Raw genomic sequence first — 22410 nt, forward strand, 5'->3', positions numbered from 1 at the left:
AAAGATTCCTCCAGATGTAAAGCTCAGAGCAGTCAGAGAGGTGAAAATGCACAATATTGTTATATAAGAACAAAAAATGAAATGCAATTATAGGAATGATTTTTCCTGTTTATGTTCTCTTGGTGCAGGAGATGTGTTAGGTTGTTGTATTTCAATCATTCAGACACTTTAAATTGATAAGTGGGGCGGCTGTGGCTCAGGAGGTAGAGCGGTCGTCCACCAATCAGGAGATTGGCAGTTCGATTCCTGGCTCCTCCAGTCCACATGTTGATGTGTCCTTGGGCAAGAAACTTCACCCCAAATTGCTCCTGTTGCTGTGCCAACGGTGTATGAATGAGAATGAATGCCTAGTTTCCCTCTGATGAGCAGGTTGGCCTGTGTAGTAGCTCCTGCCATCAGTGTGTGAATGGGTGAATGACATGTAGTGTAAAAGCGCTTTGAGTGGTCGTAAAGACTAGAAAAGTGTTATATAAGTACAGTCCATTTACATAAGATTGTCTACACTTTAGATTTTTTCCCTATCAAAATAAGACAGAACAACCAACCCCATAGTGTGTGACTACAAACCTCACGATGGGGACAGTTGTCAACTTGTCACAAGTGCACAAGACATATTTGAAGGTCCTTATCTTTAGAACAGAAACAGCTGAAAGAGAGTAAGACCTCTCTATTCCTAACTGATACTTTCATTACACATTAAAAGAAAATTTATTCAGTATATGGTTTATGAGGAATTCAAAGGAAAGTAAAAAAAAAAGTGTGACTGCCAACCCCACTCTCCACTTCCTCTAATGGTATCTTGGCTCGAGCCTCTTGGTCAAAACACAATGCACACAACATCAGACACCACTAGTTACATATGATTTGAGTGCAGAACTAGTGTAGGCAATTTGAACCCCCAGGTGTGAGTTCTGTACTCCTCCAACAACGACAAAAACTACTTCATAGAGCGCCATTTACAGAATTCAAATACACTCAATGGCTTGTATTGAATGAAAGGCAATATAATAAACAGCATCAAAATAAGGTTTGATACAATTTAAATAATAAGAATAGAATGATCAGCTTCACATAAGGATAATAACTTTAAACAGAGCAGTCTCCACCCGCCTACACACACACACACACACACACACACAAAAACACTGATGCTCAAGCATATTTAAACACACATTAGAGGTTATTACTGCTCCTGAAACATCGCCTCAAACACAGATCTAGCTCACAATGCCAAATCTGAAACAACGCACTATTTCTCCATTCACACGAATGAATGAGATCCACACACTCCCTATCATAGCTGTAAATGATTGCACAACAAATTATGCAACACACACTGGGTTTGTGGGCGAGACGATCATCTGGCTGCTGCATCGTCGTCATGGGGGCCAACCGGAGGCGTCAACATGCAGCTAATAGAGGCCTGTTATCAACCTGCTGAGCTGTCTGTCTGTCTCTCTCTCTCTCTCTCTCTCTCTGCCCGTCTGTCTGTCACCCAGCAGCACTTTGAAACACGATGATTAACGAGACAAGTCAATTACCTCCAGCAGAACATGAAATTACGTCCACGCCCAGAGTTGGATTCCAAATAAAGTGGCAGAACAAGCTTAGAGTCCCACTAACTGCTGCTGCTGTGGAGAGCCGAGCGAGCAGACGTCTAATACTCTACCGTCGACAGGTGGAATCCTCACCACTCTAAAATGTCAGACTTTCTTGTTCAGTCATGCTTGTGGTTTAATGATGATGTATTTCACTTTATCTTAAAAAGGGCTTTGAAAAGGTTTCACAAGCGCAACAGTTGTTAACTGTCACACCCCACAGAGAGGAAGGTAATCCTTCACAGATACAAGAACATCCCTCTAAGAGTTCACTGTTTCATCACCACTCTGCTTTCATTCATAAACTTCTACATGATACCCTTGAGCTCAGTGTGATCCTATCACAGAAACAGTGAGGTGTCAAAGGAACATACTGGTGGTTTTTCTGTTTTTATCCCAAAACCTACAAATCACATGGCCCAGATCTGGACTGAATACCAATAAAATCAACTGCAACCTGATCCAGGCTGCTTTTGAGTGACACAGGTTTCATGTTGTCATTCAGCCTGTCATGGTAGAACAGAGCAGGTAGAACCAAATCTAGAGACCAAAGTGAAAGCAGGGCTGCAGAAAAAAAGTCTTTATTTCTGGTACACGCATACAAAAGCCATGAAGTAGGCTGAACTGAGCACAATGGATCAGACTTGCCGAAAATAGACAAAACTTACATACTAACTGAACTAATAAGTTGATGGTATGGAGACACTGTGGGTATGGCTAACTAAGAGTCTCAACAAGTGCTGGACTTAGCAGGAAAACACTAAGGAAAGGTGATCCAATACTTCCTTTCTCTCCTTTCGCATAGGCACACCTGATCATTCCATCCCACAACTCTTTATGGCAGCAATATTTAATGCATTATTTAATCCATTACGGTCAAGGAAAGTGTTATGTTTGTTGCTCTCAATGAACACACTGGCATAGGTTTTCATGCAGCTTTACTGACCAACTTCAGGTAGACCTCTTGAACAGTGACGTCACCAACATGTGACCACCTATATGGCATTATGGGTAATGTAGTTCAACCAGTACTACCAACACATCTCCCCTTCTTAAAGAAAAGAAACACATCTGCTTTCTTTTGCCACATCATTATCCTGAAAATCTGCATAACACATTAAACCAACATTAGAAAAATATATTATGCCAAAAAACATGTAACCAACAACCAGTGAATATTAACACACACATTCACCACTAAAATCTTTTTTTTTTTTTTTTTTTTTTTCGGATTTCAAAACCACAACCCATTACATGCTATCAATCAGTCTGTCTGGTTTCTTAACAGTCCTTCTTGGTCTATTGGATATGTTAGGCACAGCAGGTCTGCTGGACACTTCAGGCAAAGTAGATGTTGTAACTCCAGTGCCTGCAACATCTGGATGTGTCTGCTTGTCTGAACAAACCCGCAGCTGGTTGTCATGTACCTCTGCTTGCTTGGGTGAAGACTCAGGAGTGTCCATGGTTTGATTTGACTCGTATGGACAGAGATCATACATGTCCACATTTTGTCCTGGCTCGTGTGGACGAAGATCCACACGATTTCTCCTGCGAGACAGTCCATCCTCAGTCTGCACCTGGTAACACACACATCCTTGCACACTCCAAGTGCTTGTCAGATGATCCCATACACGGACCTGATCTCCGGGCCTCAGGACAGGTAGGTCTTTCACGCTTTTGTCATACTGCTGTTTTTGTTTCTGTTTTCCTCTTTCTTTGTCAGCCTTGATCTTGTGTGCACCTTTGGGTGTCAACAGCCCCTCCATCACAGGAAGGTTTGTGCGCAGGCGCCGGCCCATTAGCATCTGAGCTGGAGACAAACCGTTCTGCAGAGGTGCGCTGCGGTAGATCATGAGGCTCTTGTGAAAATCCTCGCGTCCATCTTGTGCTTTTCTCATGAGATTTTTCACCACTTTCACGGAACTTTCTGCCAGACCGTTGGATCTCGGGTAATGCGGGCTTGAAGTGATGTGATGGAAACCCCACTCTCTTACAAACGAGGCAAACTCACCACTGGAGAACTGGGGGCCACTGTCTGACACCACTTCGCATGGAACCCCGTGTCTGGAAAATACCGCTTTCAAGAAAGTGATTACTGCATTACTGGTCGTTGACTGTAATGTGGCGACCTCTGGGTAGTTTGAAAAGTAATCTGTCAGAACAATATTACTTTTTCCATTACAGTCAAACAAATCTACTCCCACCTTGTAGAAGGGCCCATCTGGCACGACGTGTGGCATGAGCGGCTCTGCTTGCTGCCTGGACCTGTAGGTGAGACATATTTCACAGGAAGCAGTGGTCTGACTGATGTCTTGGTTCATTCTTGGCCAATACATGACCTCATGGGCTCTGCACTTGCACTTTTCCTCCCCTAGATGTCCTTCAAGTATTTTGCCAAGCATCTCTTTGCGCAGCGCCACTGGAATTACGAATTTGTTTCCCTTGAACACAACATCATTTACAACAGACAGTTCATCTCTGCATGCCCAGTAGTCCTGAATCTGTCTGGGGCAGTCATTTTTCTGTGCTGGCCAACCTGACAATATTGCCTGCTTGAGCTTTTCCATTGTGTCGTCCAACTCTGTGGCTTGTCTGATGTGCTCCATCCTGTCATCAGAAACAGGCAGGGAAGTGACGATCATGTTGACATAAGCCTCAATGTCTGCATTTGTTCTGTCGTCTGCTCTTTCACTTTTGTCCACTGCCCGTGACAGAGCGTCAGCAGCGAACATATACTTCCCAGGTGTGTAGATCATTTTGAAGTCGTACCTCTGCAGCCGTATTAACATTCTTTGTATGCGCATGGGACAGTCGTTCAGCGGCTTTGACATGATGGAGACCAGCGGTTTGTGGTCAGTCTCCACTTCAAACACTTGTCCATAGACATACTGGTGAAAACGCTCACACCCATATGTGCTAGCCAAGAGTTCTTTTTCTATCTGAGCGTAATTACGCTCTGCACTGCTCGGGGCTCTTGAGGCGTAAGCCACCGGCTGCCATGCTGCCTCATGCTGCTGCAGAAGAACTGCTCCGAGTCCATACTGGGATGCATCAGCTGAAATTCTTACTTGCTTGTCTGGATCAAAGAACTTCAGCACTGGCTCCTCAGTTAAGAGTCTTTTGAGAGTCTGGAAACTCTCTTCCTGTTCGTGTGACCACACCCACTCATTTTTCTGCTCCAAAAGACATCTGAGTGGTGCTGATTGAGTGGACAACATTGGGACGAACTTGGCCAAATATGTTACCATGCCCAAAAAACGTCTGACTTCTTCTTTGTTTTTGGGTCTGTCCATGTTCACAATAGCAGATGTCTTTCTGGGGTCTGGCTGCACCCCATCCTCTGAAACAACATCCCCCACAAAGGTCAGCCTCTTTACTCCTAGTTCACACTTTTCTCTGTTCAGTTTCAGGTTTACTTTTCGGGTGGTGTCCAGTACCTGTTTCAGCCTGATGTCGTGTTCCTCCTCGGTGGACCCCCAAACAATGATGTCGTCCATCATGGTGTCCACTCCAGGTATGTGTTCGTATACCATGTGAATCGTTTTGTGATACACCTCCGGAGCAGACAGGATCCCATATGGCAGGCGTAGAAAGCGATAACGCCCCTCTGGAGTGTTAAACGTGCAGAGTTTTGAACTGGCGTCATCGAGCTTCATCTGCCAGAACCCTGATGACGCATCAAGCTTGCTGAACCACTTGGCACCTGCAAACTGAGACATGATCTCGTCCCTAGTGGGCAGTTTAAAGTGCTCCCTCTTAATCGCTTTATTCAAGTCTTTTGGGTCTAAGCATGTTCTCAGTGATCCATTTTTCTTTTGAACGACCACTAGTGAGCTCACCCAGTCCGTTGGCTCGTCCACTTTTTGTATGACTTTTAGCTTTTCCATGCGGGCAAGTTCTTCCTTTAATTTTTCTCTTAGTGCGAACGGCACCTTTCTGCATGCATGGACAACAGGAGCCACAGTTTCATCATTATGGATTTTGTGCACCGCCGGCAAACATCCAAGTCCTTCAAAAACATCCCTGTATTCCTCCATGAAAGGATGCTGATCCCTCTGAGGCTGCGATGCAACCACATAAACTCTCTTGACCAGGTTGAGTTTTTCACAAGTTTTCAGGCCTAATATGGGCTGTACCTCGTGTGCCACGATCAGCAGCTGAGCCTTCAGACGTTGTCCCCCGTGCTCGAACGTTGCCACACAGCACCCTTTAACTGGAACCCTGTCTCCAGTGTAGCCTCGCACTCTAGTCCTGGCAGGATAAATTTTGCTTTTAACTGTGAGTTGTCTGTAATCAGCCTCAGACATCAGATTTGCTTGTGCTCCCGTATCAAGCTTAAATGGCATAATTGTGTCATTCACAGTTATTGGCACTATCCATTCATCATCTCCTGTATCCTCTGACAGTTCAAAAACATCATCTTCTTTAAGCAAACAGTCCACAAATAATTCCTCTGGCTCTTCTTCCAGTGCGTGCACTTTCTTTTTCACAGACACATTAGCTCTACAGCATTTTGCATAATGGTTCATTTTGCCACAATTATTGCAAGTCTTACCAAATGCTGGACATTTGTTCGGCAGGTGTGCACCTCCACATCTTTTACAGGCGCCGCTCTCTTTTTTCTCTGTGTGAGAATCTGCGTATCTTTGCCTTGGAAATCTTTTTGTTGGCCGGCCGTCTGCTTTCACTGCGTGCACAGCCGCGCCGTCCCTCCGCAGCTACTTCGCCTGCGCCCGTGTGGTCTCTGCCGCTCTGCACATTTGCACTGCTTTGTCCAGGTTTAAGTCTTTTTCACGCAACAGCCGTTCCCTCAGTGCGTTGTCTGTACCAACACAGAAAGCAGTTAGGAAAAGCCTGTAGGAGGTTTCAACCACAGTCCCCAACTACTGCGTCTCACAAGTACTGCGTCTCCATAACAGTGCCACCTAGTGGTACACAGTAGTAGAAATATAAATAAAGAACATAACTGTTCATTTTGCCCGAGGGAAGTACGAGAGCATTGTGCTTGATTTGAAACAGAGGACATAATGAAGTGTGGTTAAACTTTATAGCCAGTATTTAATTTTAATAAACCTTAATAAAGCCTTTTTTTTTTTTTAAAGGTGCTATACTTTCGAGGAGTGTAGTCAGTAAGCAAACAGACTGAAGCAGAATTGATGGTGGGTGGCTTCACAACCCACTCCCACTTAACAGTAATTGGTTTGGAATGGCATTAATATGGTGGACTCTCCACTGGAACACACATGCTGAGTCACAGTGGGGAGGGGATGGTAGGGGGAGTGTCGGGGGGGAGTGGGGGGGGGGTGGAATGGAACTGAGGATGAGTGTCTGCTAGCACATCCAGCACACACAGAGTAAAGTGAGCACCTCACTCACACTCCATATCCACTTTCCTACCTCTCCTTCTGTGTCAGACGTATATAATCTTCCTTTTTATCAATAATCACAGCATGAAATCTGATTCCATCTGTTTTCGAGACACTCGTGAGGACATGCAGTGACATGCAAAGTAGCGAGGAAGCAGACGGTTTGACACACTTCTGCTGCGTTGATGATAAAGCAGTTTGATGATGGTGAAAAGATGATGCTGCACAATATTACAGTACTGTCAATATCACAGGACTAATATTACATCATGTTCTGCTGGGGCCCGGCTTGTCATGTGAGTCATGTTTCATGTATGTGTGTGTGTGTGTGTGTGTGTGTGTGTGTGTGTGTGTGAGCCTCCACCACTAGTTTTTCGGGGTGGCATTGTCTGCACTCACACATCGCCTCATGGTATTTTTTTAATGAGGGTATTGAGAGAATTTGTCTTGTCACTTCATTATACCTTTTTTTTTTTTTAAATTATAGAATGTTTGCTTTGTTATGGAATCGTCGCCCCGCTCCACCGGGATTAGCTTTTTAAGCTAATGAGCCCCGAAACAAGCGAGTTTTTGAAAAGAACAGACAGAGAGAGAGAGAGCAGCTCGCCTGCAGCTGCCTCTCGCCTCCGCCGCTAAGACAAGAATACAGCGTTATTAGCTGCTGTCTCACACACGTGCACACACACACATGCACACACACACTTTCTTTCACGCTGTTGAAGAAATGCGCATCGTTCCACTGCGCTCGATGCATCTCACACACACACACACACACACACACATACACGTAAACAAAATTGAGCTCCAATCTTCTCTCATTCATTCAGCTTTCAAAAGCAGCAGAGCTACTTCATTCAGTTGCTTCACAGAGGTCAGGAGGAGTGTGTCTCTATTCATCTGAGCAATGTCTCTCACACACACACACACACACACACACCAACCAAAGCAGTAAACCTTTGATGTATTGCTAGGGTTTGATGCTGCCTGGGATCATCTTCTTTTTTTTTTCTATCCAGAGATATTATTTCACAGGAGAAACACGCCCGGTGTCTGCACTTATGAACTGCTGTCTCAATCACAGGCAGCTGCACGTTGGGCAAAGAGCTCAATGTGCCAGCTGAAGCACATTGCTGCATTTCAACGCCGTGAATCTACAGGGAGACGACAGAGAGAAGAGGAGATAGCAGGCTGTGAATGGAAGCAGTTAATCTTGACTTGTATGGAGAGGAGAATGCACGGCAATGTAAAACACTGAGCAGTCACTGGGGAATGTGTGTGTGTGTGTGTGTGTGTGTGTGTGTGTGACTGGTGCTACCTACTTCTCTCGTTCTCTGTTTCCATCTCAACTTGTCTGATCTCTTTTATAATCTACATCATCTCCCCTGCCTCCAACAAAGCGCTTCAGCTCACTCATCTATATTACATGTGCTGGTAAAATGTTAAAATGCTGCGTGAGTGCTGTCACATCCAGGCTACCATAGAACTACCTGTTGAAAGAAGCTCACTTTAACATGTTGTAACCACTAGACTGTGACTTCTATTTCTAAGTAATACAGTTGCTGACCATGTTTTAATTTTCTTTTATACAGTCTATGCTGACTACTTGCTACAGTTATATCACTGCACACGTGTACGGCAACTCAGAAGGGACAGCATTCACTTCATGGAAATATTAACATTATTTTGAATTTGTGGGAGGAAATCAAAGCAAGAACATTACAGTAACATGTCAGTTGTGTCGTTCTGGCTCAGCCAGTAGCTACATTCACAATCATTTGCCAAATTTGAACATTTATGACAAACTAAGCTAAACTGTTACACTTCATACAGAGAGCTTTTGTTTTCTTTAAAGACTGTGTAAAGTGAATTCAGACATTTTCTTCTAAACACATTAAATAGGTCATAAATGTATTTCTAAAAAAGGTGTAAAAAGCATTTCAACCATTTAGATTTGAATTGTGGAGCTAGGCTTCACAAACTGTGTTTCAACATTTCTGTGTTCAGGATTTAGTGGGCGGGTCTGAAAATCATAAACCCGCCCCTGCTGCTGTAGAGGTATAAATTAGGGCTGTCAAACGATTACCGTAAATTCCGGACTACAGAGCGCACCTGATTAAAAGCCGCATGCTCTAATTTTAGAAAGAAAATCAATTTTGTACTTGTACAAGCCGCACCGGATTTTAAGCCGCAGGTGTCCCACGTTGTAATATGAGATATTAGCTAGGGTTGGTCCGATCGGCGATGCCTGACAGCCATCACGCAACCCTTATCAAATGGTAAGTTTGTCTGTGACTGTGACCCTCATAAAAGTAATATTTTACAAATCTGCATTATATAAACTAACGAAATTTGTTAAAGTAAGTCATTTGGCGAATTCTAAGTCATTAAACTAAGTCTTACTTTTACTGGAGTAATCTACCTCGTTGGCACCTGTCATTATAGCCTACATCTTGTATTGGAAAACTTTGAATTAAAACCTACTGAGCAAACTCTCCCGTTCTCTCCTATGAACGAGTCGGACAACAACGTGTATCAAACATGAAACAAAGTGAAAAAATAATAAAGTACGCAACAGCAGCATCATATGCTTTTCTTCGAGTATTTTCCAGGTTGATGAGAGTGAGTACAAATGACTGATTTACAATAATAAAGTGCGCTATCACAGAATTTCATTGGACCTCTGTGAACTACTCATCAATTTTATTGGTCTACTGTTACAATGCAAAATGTTTTGGGCGCCACGAAAAAAAAAATAAACATGCATTAGCCGCACCGTAGTAAAAACTGCAGTGTTCAAAGTGTGGGAAAAAAGTAGCGGCTTATAGTCCGGAATTTACGGTAATTTTTTAAATCTCGATTCATCGCAGAATTTCCATAGTTAATCGCAATTAATCACGTTTTGAATTGCATGTTTAAAATCCTGTTATTTTACATTTCAAGGCAGTTTTAAGCCCATAATGTAAAGCATTTCTTACCAGAATGTCTTAACTGGGAATCAATCACGGCTCTGCTGCGACTCCCACACTCCAAAATGGTACTTTGGTGGAGCTGAGGCTCGCTTGGCTGGGGATCATCCCTATGTTCCCCGCTTTGTATGTGACCGGGGAACATAGTGATGATCCTGTCTACAGTTAGCCAGCTAGCTGTGTTAGCCGCCGAGTTAGCAGATGAGCTAGCCGCCGAGCTAGCAACCGAGTTAGCAGCCGAGTTAGCCGCCGAGCTAACAGCGGAGTTAGCCGCTGAGCTAGCAACCGAGTTAGCCGCGATCGGGGAACATTCATTCACCTCATCTGTAGAACAACAGACCTACAAGCTAAATCAGGGTAAATGTGCATGTTGGAAGTCTCTTAGGCTTTAACACAGAGAGCAGGAACAGCTGCAGTGATAAAAGATTGTCTTTTTGCAAATCGAGTAATTTTCATGTCAACTATGCTCTGTGTGTGTGTGTGTGTGTGTGTGTGTGTGTGTGTGTGTGTGTGTGTGTGTGTGTGTGGAGGTGCTCAGCCCTGACAGACAGTAGAGGAGAAGCTGCAGCAAGACAATAAATTAGACCAAAATGTTAAATATTCCAATAAAAAGAACAGTTACATTGTAGCTTATCAGTACTATAGTTTTAGTCATTTTTTGGCATCCCTCTCTACAGAGAAATAAATGCACATTAAATAAAATTGCCATACCTTTGATTATTTTGGATGATAAATTGATGCATATAAAAATGTAGCAAACTGGAACAAGCAATGTCTAAAACAATGAGCATCTCTTTCCATTGATGTTTAATTGTAGGCTATACAAAGCAAATGAGGAGGCAGAGCAAAATCTTTGCATTAGCAGTAAAGATAAACTGTCTATTATGGAAGAAATCATTCCCTTTTGATGAATCCATCTCTGGAAGGAGCTCTTACTCATGGATAACTGTGGAGACAGAGCAGTGACTTTAGATGTTGGTTGTGAAAAAAACATTTGGCACTGAAAACAACCTTTGCAACTTTGGCATTGAAACACTTCAAAAAAAAAGAAAATTGTATTGGCACTGACACATTTTCACTGAAAAATAAACAACCTTCCAATAATGACTGAACACAGTTGTTCATTTTTTGGACCACGCACTGTTATTATCTCATTTCATTTGCATATTTTTGTCATTCTAATGTGTTTTTTTCTGATTCTTTTCTTTTTCATGTCACTTTTTATTCAGTGACACTGTTGACAGTTTCTATTCAGTGACCGTGGTTTCTGTTCTGGTGTGGAGGGGAGAGGTTTGGAGGGAGAGAGGGGGCATAGAGGTTGTGATTTACATCTGAAGTCACTTTTTTCATGACCTGCTGTTACTGGTGAAGCCTCTAGCATGACTGCTTCCACAAGTTCACCTCAAACTTTGGAGCTGCAAGTAAGTCGGTTGTCTCTGCTGTTGTTTTTTCACATAAAACTGGCCTGGTTTAAAGTTTACATTTAAATAGCATTATGCAGCTTTGTCAGAGAAACACACAAAAGCACACAAAAGCACACACACACACACACACACACACGGCCTGGACTGCCCACTGTTTGAATCCAGACAACAAAGAACCCAAAAACCATGGCCTCTGGATTTGATACAGACCTATTCACCGTCCTGCTCCATATGCATTCTGCACAGAAAGTCCACCTGCTGACTCCAGCTCATATAAACCACAGCCAGCTGTTCTTTAAGAGAGGCTTCTAGCAGTGGAGAGCTACAGAAGCCAAGTCAGAGAAGTCATCTAAAGAAATAAAGTATGAAGTAGGACATTGTGTCATATTAAGAACAAAGTTAACAACTTCAGATTTGTAGGCCAGGTCTATTCAGTTCCTTTGCACTGTGTGACATTGGCCTATTCAGCTGCTATGACCCACAACCAGAAACCAACCAATGACACTGATCACATATGAATGATAAGGGCCCAAGCACTATTCAATCTGTAGGAATTATTTTTGGTAAAAAACAAACACATTTTTGACAGCCTAAACATGCCCGAAAAATCATGACATTTCTCATTGTCACGATTTCCATGCCTTGTATTTTAACGAACTGCTAGAAATTTCATCCGACTGATTTCACATTCAGTCAGTATAAAGTTATCAAAATCATTCGCCTCTGTCATACCTGGACGTGGCGGTGTGTTTCACCATCAAACAGGAAGTCTTTATAATTCCATAGTACATTGTCCAATCTGCCCCAAATTTGTCATGCATGATGATGAGGGTCCCGCCCTGAACACTATGTGTCAATACACTGTGCCGCAGCCAAGCAAGGGCATGTTCATCGCTGCTTGCATCTTTAATTATTATTTTTGTAAAAATTAGGAAAACACACAAACACCCACAGACAAACCAAAATCAAAGACGAGCTGATGATGACGTCTCTGCTCTCATTCATTTTATTCTATTCACATCTTACTATGATTCACCACAGTCCACAGACCACACAATTTGACAGCCTATAACTGATACCGCACAGTGCGACAGATGGTGGCCAATATTTTATCATTTGAATTAAATGAAGCATCTCATACACAGTGATGTGATAAACAAAACTATTATTGTCCCATAGTCTAAAGGACCTTAAAAACCTAAAAAAGTCAACATATCCTGTTGACACTGTTGTTCACTCCTTTTCATTTAACATAGTTTTGAATATGTCCTTTCCGAGGTCCGATGTTGAGTGGCACTATTAATTGGCAAGGAGGTGGGCAAGACCACCATAGGTTTGCCGATGAATGTTGAACTGTTATTCACTCCAGCCTAGAGGATATCTCCCTGTGCCATCAGCCAATTACAGATGACCTTGAAACCAGGGCTGCAACACTTCCTCACGTCCTCTTCATTCCTTCCAGAGGGTGTCGTTGATGAGAGTGGAGAACACTTGAAGATCAGAGGTTGGTGGCTGGTGGCGGATGATTAACATTTGCGAAGGGATTAAATGACCTCACTGAGCGTTATTGCTCTGATGAGTCCTCTCACACTTTTTTCATCTATTTGTTCTGAGCTTCTCTGACTGACAGAGGTTCTGAACGGTGAACCATGGATGAATCGGTGAGCGCTGATGAAAAATGGGTTTTCTTGGGTGTATACCGGTTGTGAATACCGTTGATGAAATTGAGGTTGTCACAAGTTACTTTGAGCTCATTACTCATTAATTATGAAGGAAACAACTGGCAGCAGACCTTTTACACAGACTCATTCACAAAATCACAACAATCAATATATGAAAAACTGGAAGATCTCCAGACAATCCAAAGCCCTGCAGGCTCTGTCACTGCAACCACATAGCAGCAATCACAGGCATAGATTTCTTTTCTTCAGGATACCACAGGAGGCAAGGAATGCTTTCTCTCTCTCAATTGATTTGTACATGTTTTACTTTAAAACGACCTTATGAAGAATGGCAGTTTAAACCTTGCCAAAATGTGAACTTCATGCATTAAGTACTAATCACTGAGGCAGACAGAGGGAGAGCAGACTAACAGGTATCCATAGTCAGGATTCCCATGGTCATGGAACCGGCTTGACATTTTATAAAGTGTTTTCCAGACCAGAAGCAACAACCACAGGCTTTGTTCATACACTATGTGGCACACTGTGTTAGCTTGGCAACTGAGGCTGCCTGTAAATTTGATTTGTGGCTCCTGGCAGTCGGTTCATCAAAGGGGGAATCTTTCCAACCTGTCAGGGAAATTCAAGACAGTATTTGAATACATGGTGAAATCATCAGAAACTGGTCGAGACTTTGTGCTCAACATGGTGGACAGTAAGGTAGGTGATAGCTGGTAGGTGTGTGCTGGATAGTCTAGAGATGTTAGAGATACATCAACCAAGCCAAATGGTTTGCTGGACGGGTTTTCATTCAGGTATTAGGACAGCTGGAATGTCTTAACAGGTCACAGTTAAGTGTGATGCACATTAGTGCTGCCTGAGAACTGACTGGAAGGTTTGCACCACAGTGTGTCAGTATAGTAGTTATCTGGATGTAACTCCAGTTCTATGAGTACAACATGCCATGGTTGAGATATTGCTTATTGTAGTGAATATTAGAGGTGTGAGCTGATCTCATGCCACGAGATCTGGTCACACTGATTGTGGCCTAATGATGCATAAATTAAAACTACTACTATTAACTGCATATGATAATTCAGACTCAGAAAGTAGAACTGAAGTGACATTCATTACAAGATGATGAGTTACAACATTTCAAAAGGCCAATAAAAAATATTTTTCCAGTCATATATTTAATCACAGAAGTTTTCTTAAAAATAATGTTAATATCTCGTCTTGTCTCATTCTAGTGAACCCAATATCGCGCATTGTCTTGTCTCGTGAGTGTCTCGACACCACTAGTGATTAATGTAGAAAAATGGAGTTGTGTATGTATATAGTATTACACGTTTTTAGCCGCAAAATTTTGTCCAGATAGAGACAGAGCGAGCAATTTTTTGAGGGGGGGGGGGGGGGGGGCGTCATCGCTGGACAGGGACATGTCACTTGCTGCATTTCAGGAAAGGCTGATTGAAAACTCATGCATTTTAATCACTTTTTCTCGCTCGTGTGGCAGGATGCGGTGTGATATGTATGTTGATTCAGCAAGAATAATTTTAAATATTATATAATATTAAGTTGAAATGCCTGAGTTTCTTACTGCATTATATTCCATTATATTTTGAACTGTCACTCTGTGCCTGAACTTTGTGGGTTTTTTTACATAAATAAATACATTTCCACCATAAACTGATGCAGAAAATGCATTAATTGCTGCATAAAGAATCACCAGAATGCATGATGCATACAAAATGAATTGTTTGACGCTAAAAATTTCCTGAGGGAGAATCTCCAGACCCCCTGCTTAATGCAACCCCCTCCTCCCCAATGTTCAGATGAAACTCTATGCCCACAACAAGCAAACTACAGTACATGATATGACCTTGCTGTGTTCTTGTAGAGATGAGTACACACAGGCAGCCAGAGTGTAACAAGCACTCTGGCTGCAAGAGAGAGAGAGAGAAAGAAAGAGAGAAAATGTGTATCCGACTCTTTCTTTCATAGAGGTGACGTATCCATGTCATATTTCATGTTGCACTGAATGTGTGATGGTCATCTTTTTTTTTGTCTTCTGCATTAGGTTCAGCTTTAAGCCATGGTAGTTGCCACTTGGTCTGTATATGTTAACAGTGAGTTGAATTGAATTGAATTGACTTTATTGTCCACCTTCGTGAAAATTGGTCTTTGGTTTCCTCCAATACATTAGAAAATACAAACAATACACAACATATCATGAAGACATTAAAAACAACATAAAAAACATACAACAACTGACAATTGTGTAAAGGGGCAGGAAAACAGTAGCAACTATTGTAATAAGTTAAAACCTGTTAAAAGGTGTCTTTAAATACAATAAGTACTATACATAAAAAATAGTTTGTATAGTTCGTAGAAACATCTAAAACTAGACACATCTCAAGATAGAAACATCTCCAAATAGAAACTGTGGTGTATTTTGAGTTACCATGACAACCGTAGTTTGATCACGCAATGCATATTGGGTAACCCCTGCTCGCGGGTTGTTGTTATTCAGCCATGTACTACAAGTCATGTTGCTATGCTAATAAATAGTTAACATTACGTCGGAGTCTGGATTATCATTGTTATATTAAGTAACATGGAAGAGTGAAAGATATAACAAAAAGTGGCGACAAGGACGTCTGGACCGACGCTGCAGTTCGCGACGGAGAAGAGTTTTGTCCTGATTTTGCTGCTGCTACTTCACCCGGACCAGGTGATGCAAGGCGCCGGGTGCTGCAGTGGATGCTGTGGTGCTGTAACCTTTAACCTACTACGTAATCTGCTACAGCCGACAAAGCCAGGCTCTAAAAGCTACCAAGAAATTGTGGACACGCTAACTCGCCATTTTTCACCCAAGCCTCTGGTGATTGCAGAAAGATTCAGGTTTCACAGACGTAACCAAGAAGAGGGTGAGTCTGTTACCATGTTTGTTGCAGCACTGCGCAAGTTAGCTGAACACTGTGAATTCAAGGATGCTTTAAATGACACTTTAAGAGACAGGCTTGTGTGTGGATTACGAAATGAAGCAGCACAGAAGAAATTGCTCACAGAAAGCGACTTGACTCTTGAAAAAGTAATTAATATTGGTGTAACGATGGAGATGGCTTCTAAAGAAGCTCACCAGCTGCATGCTACAGGCAGAGTGCATAAACTCAACAGTGATAAAATGAATGGACAAGGGCCATGTTTCCGGTGCGGCAAGTTGGGACACCTTGCTAATTACTGTTGGTGTAAAGAGATGAACTGTAATAACTGCGGGAAAAATGACCATGTGGAGCGGGCATGCAGAAACAAAAAGAGCAAAGACAAAGACTCAAGGACCAGACATAAAAGTGACAATACAAAATACAAAAAGAAGAGAAATGTTCACACAGTCAAGCATGCTGAGGACAGAGAGTGTGATTCTTCGGAGGAGGAAGTTTCAACTGCAATAAATGTTGTCCAGATAATGAATGTGAGTGAAGGCTCAGAAGGCTTTTGGGCCAAACCCAAGGTGGAAGGACATTTTGTTAAAATGCAGATAGACACAGGATCAAGAGCATCGCTAGTGTCATACGACGTTTGCAAAAAGGTAATGAAACACCTTCCACTCCGGCCCTCAGATACTGTCTTTACGGCGTACACTGGACACCGGGTGCCCATGAAAGGGATGACAGATGTGACTGTGCAGTACAATGGCCAGACTGCCAAGCTACCAGTTTATGTCACCAAGAAAAACTATCCAGCTATAATGGGGCGTGTGTGGCTAAAGAAAATCCAACTTGACTGGCAAGAAGTAAGGAAGCTGTCACATGGTTCAACTCAGCTGCAGGCCATACTGGAAAAACATAAAGAGGTTTTTCGTGATGAGTTAGGCAGCATGAAAGAAATTACGGTGAAGCTACACCTCAAACCTGATAGTAAACCAGTGTTCATGAAGGCCAGGCCAGTACCATATGCCATCCGGCCTAAACTTGTGGAGACTTTAAGGTAATGCTAAATCCTGTTCTACGAGCTGAGCAGTATCCCCTCCCCCTGATTGATGACTTATTTGCTGGGCTGAGTGGGGGACATAAGTTCAGCAAGATAGATCTCAGCCAGGCTTACCTACAAATGCATGTAGAAGAACAGTCACGTGACATGCTGACGATCAACACACATAAAGGATTTTTCAGATACTGCAGACTGCCTTTTGGCATCACATCAGCTCCAGCACTATTTCAGCGAGCTATGGATCAAATCCTGAGTGGCTTACCAGGAGTGCAATGCTACCTGGACGATATCCTGTGTACAGGAGCAGATGATGACAAGCATCTGCGCAACTTGGATGCAACTCTTCAGAGACTGAAAGAGTATGGACTGAGAATCCGAAAGGATAAATGTGAGTTTTTTCAGTCATCTGTGGAATATTTGGGTCATGTGATCGATGCAAAGGGACTGCACACTGCACCATCGAAAATCACAGCCATTGTGGATGCACCTCCACTCCAAAATGTCAGCTAGCTGAAGTCTTTCTTAGGACTATTGAACTATTATGGACGTTTCATACCAAATTTGGCATCACTACTGAAACCGCTGCATAACCTGCTGCGCAAAGAGGAAGCATGGAAGTGGACGGCGGCCTGTCAGGAGGCTTTTCAGAAGGCGAAGGATGCGCTAACAGCATCAGAGGTTCTGACTCATTTTAATCCGTCACTTCCGATTCAGCTTGCCTGTGACGCCTCTCCTTACGGGGTGGGGGCGGTGATATCGCACGTAATGCCAGACGGTGAGGAAAAACCGATTGCTTTTGCGTCGAGGACGCTGAACAAGGCAGAGGCTAACTATGCTCAACTGGAACGAGAGGCTCTGAGCATTGTGTTCGGTGTCAGAAAGTTCCACCAGTACTTGTACGGACGGAAGTTTACACTTTTCACTGACCACCGACCTCTCACGACCATCCTTGGACCATACACCGGAATACCATCCCTCGCTGCATCTCGATTACAGAGGTGGGCGTTGCTGTTGTCGGGACATTCATATGACATCAGGTATCGTAAGTCAGACTCTCATTGCAATGCAGATGGTTTGTCTAGATTGCCGCTTCCTGTCATGAAGCCGGAGTCGAGCACTGTGGACATTTTCTACTTCACTGAGGTGGAAAAAGCACCTGTTTCAGCTGCACAAGTGAAGAAGGGAACGAGAAATGACCCTGTGTTGTCTGCAGTCATGGACTTGATCGTTAAGGGACACCCTGCAGGTGATGATGCAACCCTGAAGCCCTTCCTTAGGAGGTGGGAGGAGCTATCTGTTCAGGCTGGTTGTTTGCTGTGGGGGAGGAGAGTAATTATTCCCCTGTCACTACGAACAAAAGTGTTACAGCAACTTCATGCAGGACACAGTGGAATAGTGAGAATGAAGGAAATAGCGAGGAGCTACATTTGGTGGCCAAACATGGACAAACAGATTGAGGAAATAGCTAAAAGCTGTTCATCGTGTCACAAGGTACGAAACAACCCGCCACTTGCTCCTCTCCACCCCTGGGAGTTCCCACAGGAGCCATGGCAACGTGTGCACAATGACTTTGCAGGTCCGTTGGAGGACAGAATGTTTCTTATTGCTGTTGATGCACACACTAAGTGGCCTGAAGTGGCTATCATGAGGTCAACCACCACAGAGAAGACCATAGAGGCACTAGGAGAAATGTTTAGTCGTTTTGGATCTCCTACACAGCTAGTCTCTGACAATGGACCTCAGTTGGTTTCACAGGAAATGGATGCTTTCCTACAAGCAAATGGAGTGCAACACATTAAATCAGCTCCATACCATCCTGCAACCTTGCAGAAAGGTTCATACAGACAATGAAACAAGCATTGAAGGCATCACAAGGTCAAGGGACATTGCATCAGAGACTGCACAAATTTCTGTTAAACTACCGTAACACTCCACATGCAACCACAAAGACAACTCCTGCCAGTCTGATGTTCAAGAGAGATCTGCACACCACCTTTGATCTTCTGAAACCCTCACCAGTAAGAGACATTGTGCAAAAACAACAAGAGAAACAAAATATGTACAGAGAACAAAAGGCAAAGGACAGAGTTTTCACGCCAGGAGATTCTGTGCTGGCCAGGAACTACAGAGGTGAACCTAAGTGGGTTCCTGCAACTGTGATTGCACAAACTGGACCAGTCTCCTACACAGTTCAAACCACTGATAACATCTGGAGAAGACACGTGGATCAACTCCTACGTACATCATCAGCACCTACAGAACTGTCTCTTGGATATCCTAAGGATACACTTATCAACTCATCATCCACCAACACAAGTGCAGGACTCAACCAATTCAGAGACAAAAGTTCCAGCTGTGGACGTGTCTGGAAAAGAGACTGATACGTCTTCTTTTGCATTGGCACCAGAAGTAAACTCTCCAGTAGAGAGCACAAAGACTGATGTTCCTGCAGATCGCCGATACCCTGCCAGAGAACGGCGCCCTCCTGTTCATCTGAGTTATTAGTCTAGATAGTAACTGACCCAAGTTCACGGGGCAGAATAATCCCCATGGGTACAGTCAAGGTAGTCTACCCTCACTCCTAAATTAGCATAATAAATAATAATAAAAAAAAGAACTATAAAAACAAAGATAAGTTGTTGAAGTGAATACTGTTAAATGGCCAATGAAAGTATGTAGACATGTTAATGTTAAGATGGCTAAGCTAGTGTTATGCTATTTTGAAGAGAAAGGAATTTAAGCAGACACTTGTTATTTCATGTAGGACATCTATTGTAAGAGGGGAGGAAATGTGGTGTATTTTGAGTTACCATGACAACCGTAGTTTGATCACGCAATGCATATTGGGTAACCCCTGCTCGCGGGTTGTTGTTATTCAGCCATGTGCTACAAGTCATGTTGCTATGCTAATAAATAGTTAAAATTACGTCGGAGTCTGGATTATCATTGTTATATTAAGTAACATGGAAGAGTGAAAGATATAACAGAAACATATCCAGATATAAACATCTCCAGATAGAAACATATCCAGATATAAGCATCTCCAAATAGAAACATTTCCAGATAGAAGCATACCCAGATAGAAGCATACCCAGATATAAGCATCTCCAAATAGAAACATCTCCAGATAGAAACATCTCCAAATACAAACATCTCCAGATAGAAACATCTCCAGATAGAAACATATCCAGATTGAAGCATCTCCAGATAGAAACATATCCAGATAGAAAAATATCCAAATACAAACATCTCCAGATAGAAACATCTCCAAATAGAAACATCTCCAAATAGAAACATCTCCAGATAGAAACATCTCCCGATATAAACATCTCCAGATAGAAACATATCCATATAGAAACATCTCCAAATAGAAACATCTCCAGATAGAAACATATCCAGATAGAAACATCTCCAGATAGAAACATATTCAGATAGAAACATCTCCAGATAGAAACATATCCAGATAGAAAAATCTTTAAATAGAAACATATCCAAATAAAAATATATCTAAATAGAAAAATCTCCAAATAGAAACATATCCAGATAGAAAAATCTTTAAATAGAAACATATCCAAATAAAAATATATCTAAATAGAAAAATCTCCAAATAGAAACATATCCAGATAGAAACATCTCCAAATAGAAACATCTCTGAATAGAAAAATCTCCAGATATAAACATCTCCAGATAAAAAATCTCCAAATAGAAACATATCTAGATAAACACATCTCCAAATAGAAACATCTACCAATAGAATCATATACAGATAGAAACATCTCCAAATCGAAACATCTCCAGATAGAAACATCTCCCAATATAAACATCTCCAAATAGAAACATCTCCAGATAGAAACATCTCCAGATAGAAACATCTCCAAATAGAAACATCTCCAAATAGAAACATCTCCAGATAGAAACTTATCCAGATAAACACATCTCCCAATAGAAACATCTCCAGATAGAAACATCTCCAGATAGAAACATCTCCAAATAGAAACATCTCCAAATAGAAACATCTCCAGATAGAAACTTATCCAGATAAACACATCTCCCAATAGAAACATCTCCAGATAGAAACATCTCCAAGTAGAAACATCTCCCGATATAAACATATCCACATAGAAACATCTCCAGAGAGAAACATCTCCAAATAGAAACATCTGCCAATAGAAACATATCCAGATAGAAACATCTCCCAATATAAACATCTCCAGATAGAAACATCTCCAAATAGAAACATCTCCAGATAGAAACATCTCCAAATAGAAAAATCTCCAAATAGAAACATCTCCAGATAGAAACATCTCCCGATATAAACATATCCACATAGAAACATCTCCAGAGAGAAACATCTCCAAATAGAAACATCTCCAGATAGAAACATCTCCAAATAGAAACATCTCCAGATAGAAACATCTCCAGATAGAAACATATCCAGATAGGAACATATCAAAATAGAAACATATCCAGATAGAAACATCTCCAGATAGAAACATCTCCAAATAGAAACATCTCCAGATAGAAACATCTCCAAATAGAAAAATCTCCAAATAGAAACATCTCCAGATATAAACATATCCACACAGAAACATCTCCAGAGAGAAACATCTCCAAATAGAAACATCTCCCGATATAAACATATCCACATAGAAACATCTCCAGAGAGAAACATCTCCAAATAGAAACATCTCCAGATAGAAACATCTCCAGATAGAAACATATCCAGATAGGAACATATCAAAATAGAAACATATCCAGATAGAAACATATCCAGATAGAAACATATCCAGATAGAAACATATCCAGATAGGAACATATCAAAATAGAAACATATCCAGATAGAAACATATCCAGATAGAAACATATCCAGATAGGAACATATCAAAATAGAAACATATCCAGATAGAAACATCTCCAAATAGAAACATCTCCAAATAGAAACATATCCAGATAGGAACATATCAAAATAGAAACATCTCCAAATAGATACATCTCCAAATAGAAACATCTACCAATAGAAACATTTCCAGATAGAAACATCTCCAAATAGAAACATCTCCAAATAGATACATCTCCAAATAGAAACATCTCCAAATAGAAACATCTCCAAATAGATACATCTCCAAATAGAAACATCTCCAAATAGAAACATATCCAGATAGGAACATATCAAAATAGAAACATATCCAGATAGAAACATCTCCAAATAGAAACTTCTCCAGATAAACACATTTACAAACAGAAACATCTCCAAATAGAAACATCTCCAAATAGAAACATCTCCAGATAGAAACATATCCAGATAGAAACATCTCCAAATAGAAACTTCTCCACATAAACACATTTACAAACAGAAACATCTCCAGATAAAAACATCTCCAAATAGAAACATATCCAGATAG

General features: G+C 41.8%; 1 protein-coding gene and 1 pseudogene across 1 annotated transcript; one reads left to right on the plus strand and one right to left on the minus strand.

Annotated features, from left to right (window-relative positions):
* Positions 1-2848: 2848 nt before the first annotated feature.
* LOC128353479 (uncharacterized protein K02A2.6-like) lies at positions 2849-6127 on the minus strand. The gene has a single exon (XM_053314181.1). The coding sequence runs from the start codon at positions 6125-6127 to the stop codon at positions 2849-2851; it is 3279 nt and encodes a 1092-aa protein (XP_053170156.1).
* A 10881-nt stretch (positions 6128-17008) lies between these two features.
* LOC128353480 (uncharacterized protein K02A2.6-like) lies at positions 17009-19389 on the plus strand (annotated as a pseudogene).
* Positions 19390-22410: the final 3021 nt, after the last annotated feature.

This window comes from Scomber japonicus, chromosome 23 (assembly GCF_027409825.1).
Source record: "Scomber japonicus isolate fScoJap1 chromosome 23, fScoJap1.pri, whole genome shotgun sequence".
NCBI classification, from domain to species: domain Eukaryota; kingdom Metazoa; phylum Chordata; class Actinopteri; order Scombriformes; family Scombridae; genus Scomber; species Scomber japonicus.

What these genes read in the sequence shown, in the direction of transcription:
- LOC128353479 (XM_053314181.1), bottom strand. Translation starts at nt 6,127, where the DNA reads ATGAACCATTATGCAAAATGCTGTAGAGCTAATGTGTCTGTGAAAAAG.